Raw genomic sequence first — 15,992 nt, 5'->3', positions numbered from 1 at the left:
ATCTTTAATTGTAGATTACTGGTTCAAATATGGTCCAAATTGATAATTAATTCACATAGTTGTCATATAGCTGTCGAACGCTATATATAAAATTAAACTACTTAATCACCTTAATCTATTCTTGCTGAGAGATATTTAAATGATAGAACTGATTATAGAAAGCCTGAATGACCACCTCAGTGACTGAGAAAAAAAAAGACAAACTAAACAAATTCATCTGATTCACACACAGGAGGTTATGCCAGGGCACATTGTTGGAGCAATGAAAATAATTCTCTTTATAGCTATATCAAACCTATTCTAAACCTATATCAAACCTATTCTGTGGATGAAAGAGAAATTTAATTCACAGCCTATGGAACATATTAAATAGATCAATAACACAAGTTTAAATGTCATAGAAAATGTACTTGTAAATAAATGAACTATATGAACCCATATGTAGCTTTCCAGTTTAAAAACAAAATATGGAGTCACATAACATAAACTGAGATTCCAAACGGGTATTCTATGCCTTTTGTATTAACAAAAACATTTATAATTCTGTAGTTGTTACATCTATGATGAATACAAATGAAAAATTAGATTAACTGATAGTGATGCAAGCCTCAAGGCAAAAGCATATTTTTTCTTTTGCATGCTTAATAACTTAAACAGCAGGATAAAGGAGATTGGGGGAAAAAAATAACGAACTATTAATTAACATGGCATGTTTCTCTCTGGAATTCTGCTGGACCTCAGCCAAACACAAAAATACAAGTAATGTTCATGAACTCCATTTGATTAAAGCTCTAGCTTTATTGCTTACACTGAGATGGATTTCAATTAAGACTTATTTATTTTCTTTATTCATTATGATAGCTTCCACTTCACAGTGCTTGTAACAATTTGGCTAATGTAAATCCCTATCATTTAACCTCAAGGTTTTACATTTTTAAATAGAAAATGAAAATTATGGAGAAAGAGTAAATAAATCAGCATAATCAGAATAGTCTTGTCTTTATAGCATTGTCTACCTGAATATGCCATCAGTTCTGAAGGGATTAGTAACATTTAGGACAATTTTCTTCAGCTCATAACATGGGGATTTGCATTTTAATATATCCTAAAAGAGAACAAAAAAGTACATAAATATATAAAAAAAAATGTGCATTGGAAATACTACAAGGAAAATATTACAAAAAGTATTTGACCACTGATGACTACAGAATTCACATAATTAAAATGCTAATCTTTGTTGCCAGTAGAGTTAAAGACTATTTCATTTTAAACATGTTAAACTTCACCACCTTGTAAATCCTCTTCAAAATGATAGCACAGGGACAGGAACCAAACTATCTGCTTGACATGTTCTCCTTTTTTTTCCTCCTGTCCCAACCTTCCTCTCTAACATCAATGTCTACTGTTATGGTATAAAAACTGCCATTGGAAAAAAAAAAAAAAAAAAGGCGACTCAAACTCCATCTCAGTTCAGGAGAGGTTCTTAAGGTTCTTATCCAGATCTGCTCAAAGAATGGCTGATAACAAATGCTGGAAAGCATGCCTGTCTTTGCTCTCACTATTTCTGGGGTGTATCTTAAATCTAACAACCATCTAAATTAAAAAGCACAAATAAACCTAGCAACATCTAACAGACGTTAGCTATCCACCTACATCTGGCAAGTGAAATGTCAGATGAAGACATTTAGGCTCTTAAGCTGAAGAGGTGTATCACTATCTCTGCAATGGAATTTCCAAAAGTACTCATATGCTGAAAGAAGGCCAGATTTATTTTCAGGGCAATCAGCTCCAAAATTTTTAATTTGTTCCATATCTATGTGAGATTTTCATCTTTAGACATCTTAGATATTCCTCTAGACCTTTCTCTACACATACAAAGGCTAAAATAGGAAACATGAATATTAATAGGTCAAAGGCAAATGCTGATAGTAACTGACCTTTTTATTCTTACCTCAGTTCACTTTTGTTTGATACAATATACAGTTGAGCAGTATTTTTTGTGACAATATTAATCTCATACACAGACTTACAGCAGGCTCAATATGCTTGACTTCAGATTTCAGAGAGAACGTCAGTGTAGCACCACCTATTCCACCCACTCTCTTTGAGATCAGTAGCAAAACTGCTTCAGCAGGGCGCAGAAAACGACTAGTGAATTCCACGTTTATACTTGTTTGTCTCCTAGGCAAAATAATAACAATAATCCCTTAAATAATCAGGCACAAAATCGTGACTCGGGAATGACTCAGAAATGTCACTTCAGGAGTGTATTTTAGTTCTTGTAAGGGAAGGTGCCTAGAAAGTCACTTGTTTCTTCTGTAATAGTTTGTTGTCGTTCAATCTCCTGTTTAAGAGCACCGTAAAACATTCTAATAAAAGAACTATATGGATTGAAAAAGAATAATAAAAATCCTTATTGCTTTTTATGCCCTCAGCATGTAGCTTGATTTTTCTTCCCATACACTAGCAGAGAAAGTTCTCTTATAGCATTGCCCTAAGTTAACAACTGATTTACTTTATGTTCCTCTATTTGAATACAATTTTGTATGTTAAAAAACTGGACATCCTCTTATGTATACTGCGAGGCAGATCTAGAAGTTATTAATAAAATCCCCATTGAAGACAGAAAGAATTGAGAAAAAGAACCTTCAGAGTAATTAGGCAAAGATGAATACTTTAGAGGTGGAAAAAAAAAAGTTTACTTGCATAAGCAACAGATCAAGTTTATATGGGAATGAGGTAACCTGAGTTGCATTAGTCTTGCAATTAAAGCAAGGCTAATAGACAAAAGTTTAATGGTTGAAGCTCTCACTTTGAAGCTCTCAAAATCATTCTATAGTACTGGGATTAACATCTTAAAATGGAAGGTCAAAAAAATTTTAGCATGCAGGACCATTCTAAAAGCCAGAAAACTGTAAATTATAGAAATATTCTGCCTTTCTACGCAAGACCAGAGCATAGAGAGCTTTCCCCAAATAGAAAAATGGCCAGATTTTTTTTTAATTTCTAGTAGAATATCGCAAAATACATAGCTAAAACTCTGCTGTTTTATACTTTAATTGTAATGCCAATCTATATAGTTCAAGAAATTTTAAAATGTATCTCCTAACAAACCATACGAAAGAGATGGTACAAAGTCAATAAATGATAGGAAAATCTTGAAATTTTGTAATTTACACAAACTGGGATTATTCAAATAATTCTTCAAAGAAATTAATACAAAAAATATATATATAGGAAAGTGTTATAACTGTAATCTATAGATTTGTTTGTTGTCTTTCTGGAAGAGATAGAAAATACTGAAAGGAAGCTTCTGCCCAGGATACATCAGCCTTTCCTATTAAATGATTAACAGGAACTGTGCAACCTGGAGAAAAAGTAATAATTAAAATAGAGGGCAGAGGAAAATTCTGTGTGATTTACTGGTCTTCTGCCAACTTGAAATTCTAAAGCTGATGCACACAACTACTGGTGGTATGTGAAATATGCTTGTTACATACTGTATGTGCATTCATATTCACAGTGAAGTTGTGAAGCAGAGGACCTGTAATAGCAATCAGCATGCCACATTTTCGGTGGCATCAAGTTAATTTACATTTGGTTCACAACCATGGTAACAGCAGCTGCTTTTTTAAGTGAACTCAATGCACATATCCATACAAGTAAATTGAATGATCACAGTGATGGCAGAAGTTCTACATTTTGATGGCCAGGTTGGACGAGGCTTTGAGCAACCTGGTCTAGTAGAAAGGGACCCTGCCCATGGCAAGGGTGGTGGAACTAGATGATCTTTACTGTACTTTCTGAACTACTCTATGATTCCATGGAAGTAGTGACAGGATTTGTTCCTTGATCGCAACTACTGTCAAGGAAACCTTCCAGGAAGTTCTTTAATTCATTCATATGACAGACCCAGAGGGAAATAAATAAATAAATAAATAAACACTTAAAACTACCTTGGAACCTGAGAACTGGATGGTGACAAATACAGCACCGATATCTGAAAAATATTTTCAGGAAGATTGGGAGAATCTAAGAACTTTAAGCCTCGAGCCTATAACATACAGTATAGTGCAAAGAATTCTGAAGAATAAAAGAACATAAACAATACCTGCAAAAATGAGATCTACCTGGCAGGAGTCAATATTTGCAAAATGTAGTCCTCCCTTATAAGCCTATGGAAGTTCATCAAAGAATTTCAACAAGAACATGAATAAGGATGATTAAGTTCTATTTCTAACAAAGTCCCTTTCTTTAGACTTACAAGGAAAATAACCAGACATGAATGACGGAGACTGTATCTATGACTCAGGAAAGAAGGAAAAGGAGGGAAAGAAACAGAATTTAGGAACTAATACTTCTTGCTACGTAGACAGGCCATTAATGGAGTCCTTGAGCATCTGTGACAACTGGAAAGTAAGAAAGTTTACTGTTGTTCTAAGTTGCTTCAGGTTGTAAGGACAAAGATCAATAACACAAAGATTGAAGACCTTATGAGACTAGACAACAAATTTACAGCATACAGAGATGTAAAGAGATGTACACAGGGAAAACAACCCTGTGCTGCCATAAAGCAATGTTGTCCAAGCCATTATAACTCACCAGCAAGAACTTGGATTTGTGACAGACAGTTTCATGAAAACACCAGCACAGTGCTGGGAAACATCCAATGAAGTAAATGAAGTGTTAGGAATAATTAGAAAAGAAACAGAAAATATCAAAGAGAATATCATTAGGCCACCAAATCCCATCCAAAGGATAATTCTAACGGGCTCAAGCCTTTCCTGTTTGCACCTCTTTACCTCAAAAATGTATCTAGCAAAACTGAGAAAGGCTCACCAAATTGCAGCAAGGATGACTATAGATCTATAGAATGAGCCAGTTCCTGAGCAATGGCAGCCCCCTGGGTCAGCTCCCCCCATTTTTACTGTTGGCACGATGCCACATGGGATATCTCTTTGGCCAGTGTGGGTCAGCCGTCCTGGCTGCATCCCCTCCCAGCTTCTTGGGCATCCCCAGCCTCCTCACTGGCAGGGAAGTACAAGAAGCAGAAAAGTCCTTGACATAGTGTAAGCACTGCTCTGCAACAACTAAAACACCAGTGCGTAATCAGCATTATTCTTATCCTGAATCCAAAACAAAGCATCATACCAGCTACTAGGATGAAAATTAACTCTATCCCAGCCCAAACCAGGACAATCATCTTTCAAAAAACATCTTTCAAGCAACCAAACTCTCTCTCTTTTATTGGTTATAATTCTATGTATAAAGATAAAAAATAAAACTATTTGTAGTTGTCAAATTGGCAAAGTTTAAGGCCAACATAAACAACTAGATAACACAGTCTGTAGTAGTTGCAGGCCATTATGTGCAACCATCACCCCTCAATTGTATCTAATAAGCACAGAGTTTCTGTAAGTAAGAGTTTCTTTTCTTCCCTTCGGTAGCTATCACTTTCACTACTTCCAGGTTGAGTTTGTACAGCTCCAGGTTTAAGGTGCTGTTTTTATAAAAAGTTTTGTTCTATTTTCTTTGCAGTTAAGCAGGTCCCTTTCCCAGGAAGGTAGTTTTAAATACTGATCAAGTCATCTTCATTACTTCTCTTGCTACGGTACCCAGAATGAGTAGCTTATAGGTTTGTCTGCACCACCCAGTAGAGCTCAGAGACATTCACACTATTGTTGTTGTAAACTGCAAATCTATATGGCATAGCGAATTGCCCTAGAGAATGAAAACCTCTAATCAAAGATTAATTATGTTATATGCAAGATCTGATAGTCGGCTACACCGATAATGTTCTGACACACCTCAAAAGCCAGAGGAAAACAGTATGGTCTTTGGAAGATTTTACCAATGTCCAGATGCTTAGGATTTAAGTCAATTTCACTTTGGCCAATTGACTTAAAATATTCATTCTTGGCAGATATTGGGTGTCAAGGCTTTGGTAGCAGCAAGATGCAGAAGTAGCCTCTCTGAGAAGAGACCAGGAGCTGCCCTGTGTCAGACAGACAGTTCCAGCTAGCTCATTATGGAGCCAGCATGAAAACATATATAAGAAACGGGAAAATCATCTGAAAGGCTGAGGTGCAAGGGAAAAAAGGCTGAGACACAGTAGAGGGAACATGAAGGCCAGAGAAGGAAGAAGAGAAGAGATACTCCAGGTACCAGGGCAGTTATTTCCCTACAGAACATGGAGAGGACCACAATGGAGCAGATTCCACATTGCAGCTGATGGAGTACCCCATGCTGGAGTAGTTGGATATCCTGAGAACTTTTGCCCACGGAGAACTCATGCTGGAATTAATTAATTTATTTTTTTTTTCTGCAGGACTGCAGACTCCTTAGAGCAGAGGAAAATGTGAAGATGAAGAAGCTGGAGAGAGGAACTGTTAGAAGGAGACTGAAACCACCCACTCCCTGTGCCACTCAGGAGTGGTGGTGGGAGAATGTAAAGGAGTTGGGGGATGGAGTGAAGTTAGGTGTGGGAGAAGGGGGTGGAAAGGAGGTAAGGTGTTTTTATAACTTTTATCTTTGTTTATCAGTTTTTGTTTTGACTTTGGTCACAACTCTTAAGCAATCTGCCTGTCTTTATCTCAACCCACAAACTTTGTAATTTTCTCCCCATCTTCTCTTAAGGAGGGGGAGTAACAGGGTGGGTGTCTGGCAGTTGGCCATGGTTACCCCATGACAGCCATTGACAAGTTTCTCCAGCTAGTAGTGGACTGCAGCATACATCGTCATGCCTCTCTGATAATACAGACAGACACATATTACACATTTCCACCACTTTATCACTATTGGTTTAAAATACATGGCATCTCTATCTAATGACACATCACTGCTTCCTAATTGATTTAGGTAACTTTTCTTTCTCTTCTTTGTCACCCTTCACCTTTCCACCTTTTTTTTTTTTTTTTTTTCCCCGATCTGTTAGTTTATCAGTTTTCCTACAGTTAATCTCTCCTAGAGAGTTCCTTCAGACTTGGCATTCATCTACAGAATCTTCTATGCCAAGTGTGCTCACCCAGCAGGACAAACAGGATTAGTCAAGAACACTTATTCCTAATAAATCAGCATTTAAAACAGTAAGTCTACACATAATAAAATAGAGGTGTAGGTTTATTATTCACATTTCTATTACTTCCCAAACCACATACCTTATTATGGTCTAACATAAAGAAACAGCAAGACTCACACCAAACCTAACAATGCTTAGAGTTCTCAAACAATTCCATCACGTTTTTAATAAAGATATTAATTAAAAAAAAAAAAAAAAATCATTTGGGGGCCAAGACTACGCACAAGATTATATTATGGTAATCACTGCAGTGGTAGTCAATGGATGACTGCCATTTCCAAAAGCTATGTTTTTGCTTTGCATTTTTTCAAATTACTATGCTTTTTTTTTTTTTTTTCCCCAAATGTCTGTAGCTATATATAGTGCCAAGCAGCTCATTCATGAGGTTGTACATATTTACTTTTTACTTGTCTTTTTTATTTTTTCTTCTTCTACTTTTTAAAGGTGAAGTGAAAAACAGCTACAATATTGACCTTTCAGGAAACACATGATATTTTCTAAGATTACATTCTTATGTTAATTCTTATATGAAGAACTTGCAAAGAAAACCAAAGTAAATAAGCCTCACAGCTCACTGATAACATTACTTATTTTTCCGTTTGCATATATTTATGATAGTCACACTATTTCATATTGAAATGTTGGTCAACCTTAAAAAGCACTGTATTTATGTTAAGTCTTGAATTTGACAGTATGTTTAAAATGTTTTTCTTCTTCATGGCTTACTTTCATTCAAATGCTGACCTTTGTTTTCCATTTTACAATCTCTAATCCATTTCATCTTCAAAGAAGTATATTATATAAACTTGCAGTCTAAACTTAAAAACTCTTAACTGGCTGCCAGAGTCACTGCTACATCCCTTTTACCTTCAATACTTAAACAATTTGTGATATTTCTGCATCTAATCTTAAGCCATGCTTCATAGAAAGAGCAAAATGTATTGCATAAACAAAATGCAAAAGACAGGCACATATTATGCATATTTTTGCTAGCAAAAATATTAACAAAATAAAGTTTTCCCAAATTTAAGTCTCTCTGAAATCCTTAAATGACAAAGTATTTCAGAAATTTAAGACAGAAATAATGACATTGCAGCTGCAACAGAGGGATGACGTGGGTAAAAAGTAGTAGTCTAACACTACTGTCAAATCTGTGTCATGATCTCTTAAATTTCCTGTCATGTTTCAATTAAGAATAGGAAACAAAAATCAAAATCTTACAAGGAAGAATTTTTTACCTGTTCATACTGCCATAATTCACTAATGTGAAAAACATGAGTCACACTCAGAGGAGATATTTCAATTTTAGTTGGGAAAAAAATAAGAACAGATCCAAGCAGCCCAGTTTTTAATTGAACACATTCCTAGTGTTCCACTACAGTTAAATTAGTTGCATCTCCAAAGACTTGCTCCATTTCCATACTGCTAGACTTATGTGGAGCACAGTAACTAGCAGGGTGCCCTGGAAGTCAATATTGGGTCCAATCCTGTTCAACATCTTCATTAATGATCTGGATGATGAGGTAAAATGTACCCTCAACAAATTTGCAGATGACACAAAACTGGGAGGAGTGACTGATATACCGAAGGGTCATGCTACCATTCAGAGAGACCACAACAGGCTGGAGAAATGGTCTGACAGGAACCTCATGAAGTTCAGAAAGGAGAAGTAAAAAGTCCTACACTTAAGGAGGAATAGCCCCAGGCAACAGTATATGATGGGAGCTACCCAGCTGGAAAGCAGCTTTGCAGAAAATGCCCTGGGACTCCTGCTGGATGCCAAATTGAATATGAGTCAATGCACTTGCCACTAAGAAGGCTAATGATATTCTTGGTTTCATTAGGTAAAGTATAGCCAGCAGGTTGCGAGGTGCAACCTTTTCCATGGTGCCCAGTGACAGGACAAGAAACAATGGGCACAAACTGGAACACATGAGGTTCCATCCAAACACCAGGAAGCGCTGTGCAGGTGATGGCATACTGGCACAGGTTGCCCAGAGAGGTTATGGAGTCATCCGCCTTGAAGAGACTCAAAAGTCATCTGGGCAATCTGCTCTAGGTGCCTCTGCTTGAGTAGGGGTGTTGGACTAGACATCCGTCCCAACCTCAGCCATTCTGTGATTCATATAGCTCTGTGATTCATAACACTAAAATCATTACTTACTTGGAAGAAATGACGATAGTGTTTCCTTTAGGTAATGAGAAGTCATCAGCATCTCTTCCCACAAGAATAGCGTTATACACCAAAGTTTTAATGCTAGGGTTTTTCAGACGCACCTATCACAACAACAACAAAATTAGCCAAATTTTATTCATTTTTAAAGCACATAAAAGTTCTTCAGCTAGGTTTCAAAATGCAAATGAAGGATACCACAAAATAAGAAAGTATTTCAAATAACAGTGCAAATCATTTTTCTCCCTAAGAAGCACAGATGTCCCACAGACTGTCTGACCTGTTTTTCTGAGTACTTCTTTTGTAATGTAATACCTATGCCAGCTATTAATCTCTTATTCCTCTCTATCTTTATCCCACAAACCAGTTAAATTCATAGATTTTTCTGTGCTCATAAGCACAGGGGGAAAACAGAAATCAGCATCCCCATCCTGAAGAGAAAAATATTCTTCGCTCTTCTACATTTAGTAGTCAAACGACATGGCACTCATTCTTTGTTGCAGTATATACATAATATAATAATAATAATATATACATGCAGCATGTTTTAACATTGTTCTTTTACAGATCTAAATTCAATGGTATCAGTACCTGTTTAACAACAGTCGCATGGAGAGCACCTGTAAATTCTATAGTCTCCTTAGGTAAGTAGTGAGGGAGGCTTTCATATAGGTAGACACACAGAATAAGCATCATGACTGGGTTTGGATCACAGATGTCAGTGGCCTAGTATTGAAAACCAAAAAGAAATAATTACCAAATATTCAGCAACTGCAAAACAGGTCAAAGCTTTAGTCTTCAGAAATTCTAGTAAATCACTGGAAAGAGAAGTATAAACTCTTCCACCAGGCGCGTGAACTTGATTAGACAGAAGTCTAATCAAATAATGAAGATGGGAGTGGCTTCCCAGATAAATACAGGCAGGAAAGATCAGCCACAGATTTAAACAACAAGCTCCTAAATCAGGCTAATTAAGTATTTTAAAATTTCATGCATAGTATCTTGTAAAATAATGTTATTATAATAAAGTTGTCCATAATACACTCCATTTTTACAATTACAGTTAACTTCTCTGCTAAATTAAATGTCAAGTCCTACAGAAAAATGTACACACCTGGAAGTAGATCTAAGCAGCAAAACACTGCATTAGAAGGTCATCCTATTAAAAAGTGTTTTTGTTTTGTTTTGTTTTTCCATTTAAGACACTTTGTTTGGATCCCCATAACTGAGACTCTTTTAATATAGCAATACTTTGAAAAAGATGTGTGTACTATGTGCACCTACTTCCCTTAAACAGAGCTATATAAAGAACACCTTGTAACATGACTTGAAAATCAGCAAGCAGATAGGTATAGAGAAAAGACTTGCTATAGACTTGCTATAGGAAACTGTACTGTGAGATCTCTCACTAGAGAAGTGCAACTCTAACTGAAATCTGCCAGGTGACAGCAGCTGTGGTAGTATAGTGAGGATTAACAACAAATCAAAAATAAATAAATACAGTCCATCTAATAAAATGTGCCATTAATTAAAGTGAATAATATTGAATAAAGACTCCAGTTTTTGGCACCACCACCTCTGCAAAATATTTAAACACTTCATTTTTTTTTATATTAAAAAAAAAAAAAAGAATCACTCTAGAAAACACATGGGTTCATGGGTGAATATTATTCCCACTGTAACTTTTTAGGATCTTACAACTACTCTAAATAGCAATCTAGGAGGATAACATTGTATAAATTTAATTTTCTTTTCCCACTTTTTCAGGAAATTTTAAAACTTACTGACAAACTATTAAAATTTCCAGGGCTCTCTTAGAATAATAAATATTGCTATATATTAATATTTATTCTCTAAACTAGGAGGTCCTTTTCACAGGACCACATTTTCAGCCTCCACATTACTTTTATGAGTACCTTTTTTGTCTCTTATGCATGTCTTTAAGACAGCAAAAGAGATGTACAGGTATTTATACTATCACTATAGTCTGAGTTATATTTTTTTTTCCAATTTATTAAAAGTTTTAAATTAGAGCACATACTGCTTATTGATTTTTCTTCTTCTTTTGACATTATTAAAATGCAATATTAGCTGAAATTTATTGTGTAAAACATAGGACTATAAAACAGCGACTGAGATGTAACTCCTAAGACAGCAGCACTAAGAAAGCAAAAGGATCCATCAATCCAAGCACAACAGCTCCACTCCCTTACTGCTTCTACCTAATGACTGATGGACCAGCAACTGTCAAAGCTTTACTTCAGCTAGCAAAAGCTACATTTTGACATAATGATTCTGTGAAGTGAAAGGGTATAAAGGGCAAAAATTTACAACTGTAGTGGAGCCACCTTCTTCAAACACAATGTAAAAAACCTCAGTTGCTTAAAGCAAATATTCAACAAAGAAAAACCTTTATACAAAATAAGAACCTAACAGCAGACTATTGGCTCAGACTATGGGCCAAAAGAGTACCAATTAGATATCCTTTTCCAAGTGTAGCTACAAGCTGATGCCTAAATGAAAATCATTAGAGGGTTAAGTACACTTGAATATTTTCCCAGTTATAGGCTATTTTCAACACGAGTCTTCCTGAACCACATGACTTCTATCCACCTAGAAATCCTCAGTGGATTTGGACACCACAGTATAAAAAAGGTTGTAAAGCCATTAGAGTGTCCAAAGGAGGGCAGCGAAGATGGTGAACTGTCTGGAGGACAAGATGTATGAGGAGCGGCTGAGGTTCCTTGGTTTGCTCAGCCCAGAGCAGAGCAAGCTGAGGGGAGGCCTCATGGCAGCCTGCAGCTCCCTCATGAGGGGAGCTGAAGGGCAGGTGCTGAGCTCTGCTCTCTGGGGACAGAAACAGGACCCAAGGGAATGGCATGGAGCTGGGACAGGGGAGGGTCAGGCTGGGGGTTAGGGAAATGTTCTGCACCCAGAGGGGGGTCAGGTGCTGGGACAGGCTCCACTGGGCAGTGGTCACAGCAATGAACCTCCCAGAGTTCAAGAAACATTTTGAAAGTGCCCTCAAGACACATGGTCTGGTATTTCAGTGGCCCTGTGTGGACCCAGATGGTCGACTGGATGAGGATTGTGGGCGCTCATGAACATCCAACTCAGGATATTCTATGATTCTGTGACTTCTCTTCCAAGCATATATAGAGTCTCTCTCTGAATCTGTGTAAAAATTGTAAAAGCATCTTAGGAGAACACTGTCACAGCTGAAACAAGCACCAGCTGGAACATCATACTGTGGGTGAGCCCATGGCAGAGTGGGGCAGGGCCAGGCAGCCCTGGGGCTGATGTGGGGTCCTGGGCCTGTGCAGGTGCTGGAGCCCTATGGGGCTGCTGAGCAGTAGTCAGTGTGTCCTCACGGCCTTGAGAGTGATTAAGTCTAAATAACATTCAACCTACGTCATTTGATGACTCTAAGACTGTCATTTAAGCAAAAACATGATTAAGCAAATCATGTTTTAGCAAGGCTGCAAGGAAACCAGAAGGAGCTCCTTGAACAGATAGACTCCTAATGTCTGCTTTAGGAAGAGGAACCTCTCTGTCCCCATACCCTAAAGCATTACATGGAAGGGTAGGAGGGAAAGAAAAAAAAAAAAGGGGGTGTGGGGGGGAATCTGAGTAGTGGAAAAGATTATGAGTCTTGGCTAATGGACTAAAAGCAGAGGAGGAATGTGGCCCTTTCCTACAGGATAAGTATTATTTAATGAAAGATGACTTAAATGAAGACAACTTCATAGACTTATCATTGAGTACAGTTCAGCACTAATTAAAAGAAACGTCTGTAATCCTGCAAATTAAATGTGCAATAATGTGCTCTATGTGCTTTGTACTACAGCACACGAACTTTTGTTTTGTTTGGTACACAATACAATAGGAAGGAGAAAATTGACAAGATACATTAGAAATGACAAAACCTTACCATATTTTAACCTACATACATATTAAATTCACCTTGTATAGCACCTCACTAGGTAAATTCCAAGTAGTCTTCTGCTTTGTCATGTTGAAGGTTGTAGGAGTGTCCATATTATCAACTATATTATCCATGTTATCAATAAAGCTGAGTTCCAGCCAAATGCTCTTTATCTATTGCTCTGATTTTTTAGGCTTACAGATCAAAGCATATGCTTGTTTTATATACTTTTATGTGGATGCTTAGGAAGATTCAGTCTTTTAAAACTCTCTTCAAGTGTTTTTCAAGCCTAGTTGAGGTGCTATGTAAGATACAGTCTAATAAAGATATATACGAGAAGGCCATTGCTACACTAACAAATAAAAGTGATTTTTAAGCTCTTTTCTATTTTCTGTATGTAAGACAGCACATCGACATTAGATTCCTATCTCAGGCAAACCAAGATATTTGCATTTGTGTTACAGATTGGCAGATAGATAGAGGGTTCTATCTGTGTCTTTGCAGTATCATAAAAATTTTAATCAAGTAACTAAGAATTACAAAAGAAGTGCTTTTCCTTAAAGTTAGTCTTGTCAAGAAGTTGTCACATTTGTCAAACTAATGGCTTCTTACTAAAGTATAGCAAAATGAAGACAACAGAAGTACGAGTGTAGCATTTAGTGTCAGCCAGGAAGTTTTCTTTCTAGGTGTACCAGTAGACTAACTGCAGGAAAAATTCAAAGATTTTCCAGAAATTTTATATTCCTTTCCTCCATTGGCTGCTGACACCATTTTCCTTCTCTCCTTCATTTCACACTCAAATCTTATGGTTATCATCTGTGCCCCCTTTTCTTCCTCATTTGGTCATGCTATTGCCCAGTTGCACTGTGTTCTACACCACAGCTATACTGAATTCCTCTCTGTGTTTCAGCAGAATAGGCACATTCATTTTCAGCTTCTTAACACTCTGACTTTACTCACAACATGTTCTATACTTGTTTGAAAATATACTCCATTTCACTTGGTCCCAAATTTTTGTTGGCCTCAGTTTTATGTCAGTGGCAAATTAGGATCCTCTGCTGGCTATCCCCTATCACAGCATCCTCTCTCCTAATCTATCCTTGTTACGTACATTTCCAGCAAATCACTGTTATCCACCATCCTATCTTACTTTCAATTGGATGTTCTTCAAATCGAAGTGCTTTAGAACTTAAAATAGCAAACAGAAAGAAAAAAATACATAGAAAGACACCATTAATACTCCAGGATTGAACTGTCAGTCATGATCAGAAAGTGGAAACAAAGAATTGCTTGACAAAAGTACTATATCTTAAACCTATATCTTAATCCTTAAGAGGATTTAAAAGCCTTGAACCCCATTAGAGGTATGTATCATTTAAGCTTGCAGCTGAAGTCTTCCAGACAGTTAAATTTATTATTACAGAATCTTAGATTTTAAAGTGATTGAAAATGCCATCTGTTCTAGACCTGATATATGTCACAGCTTGCACTGTCACCACCATCTTTGCATTAATTAATGCAAAACTGTGCTGAAAGTTCAGAAGTAACGACTGCCTGATAGTCAAGAACTTTGCCAATACTGTTGGAACATTTTAACTTGCTAAATTTAAGAAACAGGACTATCAGAGAAAAATCCCAAACTAGGACACTTCAGCAAGTGGATGCATGTGTGTATTTTGCTGCTTTTACTGCTGAAGAACAAGTTTAAGAAATTTCTACAGTATTCTTGGAAAAGTATGTATGAATTCCAGTAAGCCTATGTAAGAAGTATTCCTTACATTCTCTATTGTTTTACTTTCCAGGATATTTTGGTTTTAGACCACACCTTAATCTACAATTAAATGCAGATGTTGAAGATCTGAGATCTGTTCCTTTTTCTAGTGTTGACTGATTATATAGTTTTGTTTAAATTCTTAATATATACAGAGATTAACTTTCCCATCTACAAAAACATCAATACCTTAAAAATATGGTGAACTAATCATATTACTACATTGTAGTCTTAAAACACACTAAGTGCACTAAAACTGCATGTCCTAGAGTTCTGCTTCCACCTTGAATATGGTTAACTCCTTTTACTTATCAGCCATTCAGCCTCTGCCTTCATGTGCTGTACTGGCTGCTTTTCATATTACAAAATGAACCAAAAAACACCTTTATTTTCAAGATTATACCTATATTGTCTTCTTATGGTTCCTGTCAGTTATGAGTATATGAAATGGATTTTCTTGGCCTGTAATAGCAAGGACATTTATAACAGCCTATAAATATCAGGAGGTGGTAGCAGAAAAACAGCTAGTACAACTGGAAACAGCATTGTTAATTTTGCACTGCAAATCACATTTTAGGCAGGTTTCTGTAGTGTAGCGGTTATCACATTCGCCTCACACGCGAAAGGTCCCTGGTTCGATCCCAGGCAGAAACACTTAATTTTGGGAGTATTTAAGGAAAGGTTGGACTTGGTGCTTAGGGACATGGTTTAGTGGGTGACATTGGCAGCAGGGTGATGGCTGGACCAGGTGGTCTTTTCCAACCCTAATGATTCCACAATTCTATGAATGGAAAAAAAAAAAAGTTGTAATTGAGCTTCCTTTCATATCACTTCATATCACCACACCTCCGTCTCTGATTCCTAATACTATTCATTCCTTTGGAAAGCTTCTTCGTACACAGACAAATACTATGTCTATTCTACTATGTATATCTATCTATGTATACATAGATATACATAGTACATATATACATATACACATAGCACATGTATACATCTACTATGTATATCTACTATGTATATCTATCTTCTTGTCCTTCTAGCC

The 15,992-nt window shown here is 36.7% G+C and overlaps 1 protein-coding gene and 1 non-coding gene across 2 annotated transcripts in view; one reads left to right on the top strand and one right to left on the bottom strand.

Moving 5' to 3' along the window:
• The window catches only part of CFAP47 (cilia and flagella associated protein 47), a 296,518-nt gene that overhangs the window by 202,357 nt on the left and 78,169 nt on the right, over positions 1–15,992 (bottom strand). The window contains exons 36-39 of the mRNA XM_068686651.1: positions 9,843–9,977; positions 9,243–9,355; positions 2,031–2,181; positions 1,017–1,105 (exon numbers count right to left, since the gene is read on the bottom strand). Of these exons, the coding sequence (XP_068542752.1) occupies positions 1,017–1,105; positions 2,031–2,181; positions 9,243–9,355; positions 9,843–9,977 (488 nt within the window). The remainder of the gene's footprint in view (positions 1–1,016; positions 1,106–2,030; positions 2,182–9,242; positions 9,356–9,842; positions 9,978–15,992) is intronic.
• On the top strand, positions 15,529–15,601 carry TRNAV-CAC (transfer RNA valine (anticodon CAC)). The gene has a single exon. It is a non-coding gene; the product is annotated as a tRNA-Val (tRNA).

Source organism: Anas acuta, chromosome 1, assembly GCF_963932015.1.
Source record: "Anas acuta chromosome 1, bAnaAcu1.1, whole genome shotgun sequence".
NCBI lineage: Eukaryota > Metazoa > Chordata > Aves > Anseriformes > Anatidae > Anas > Anas acuta.
Note: the sequence above shows the minus strand (reverse complement) of the source record. Positions and strands in the feature narration are given on the sequence as shown.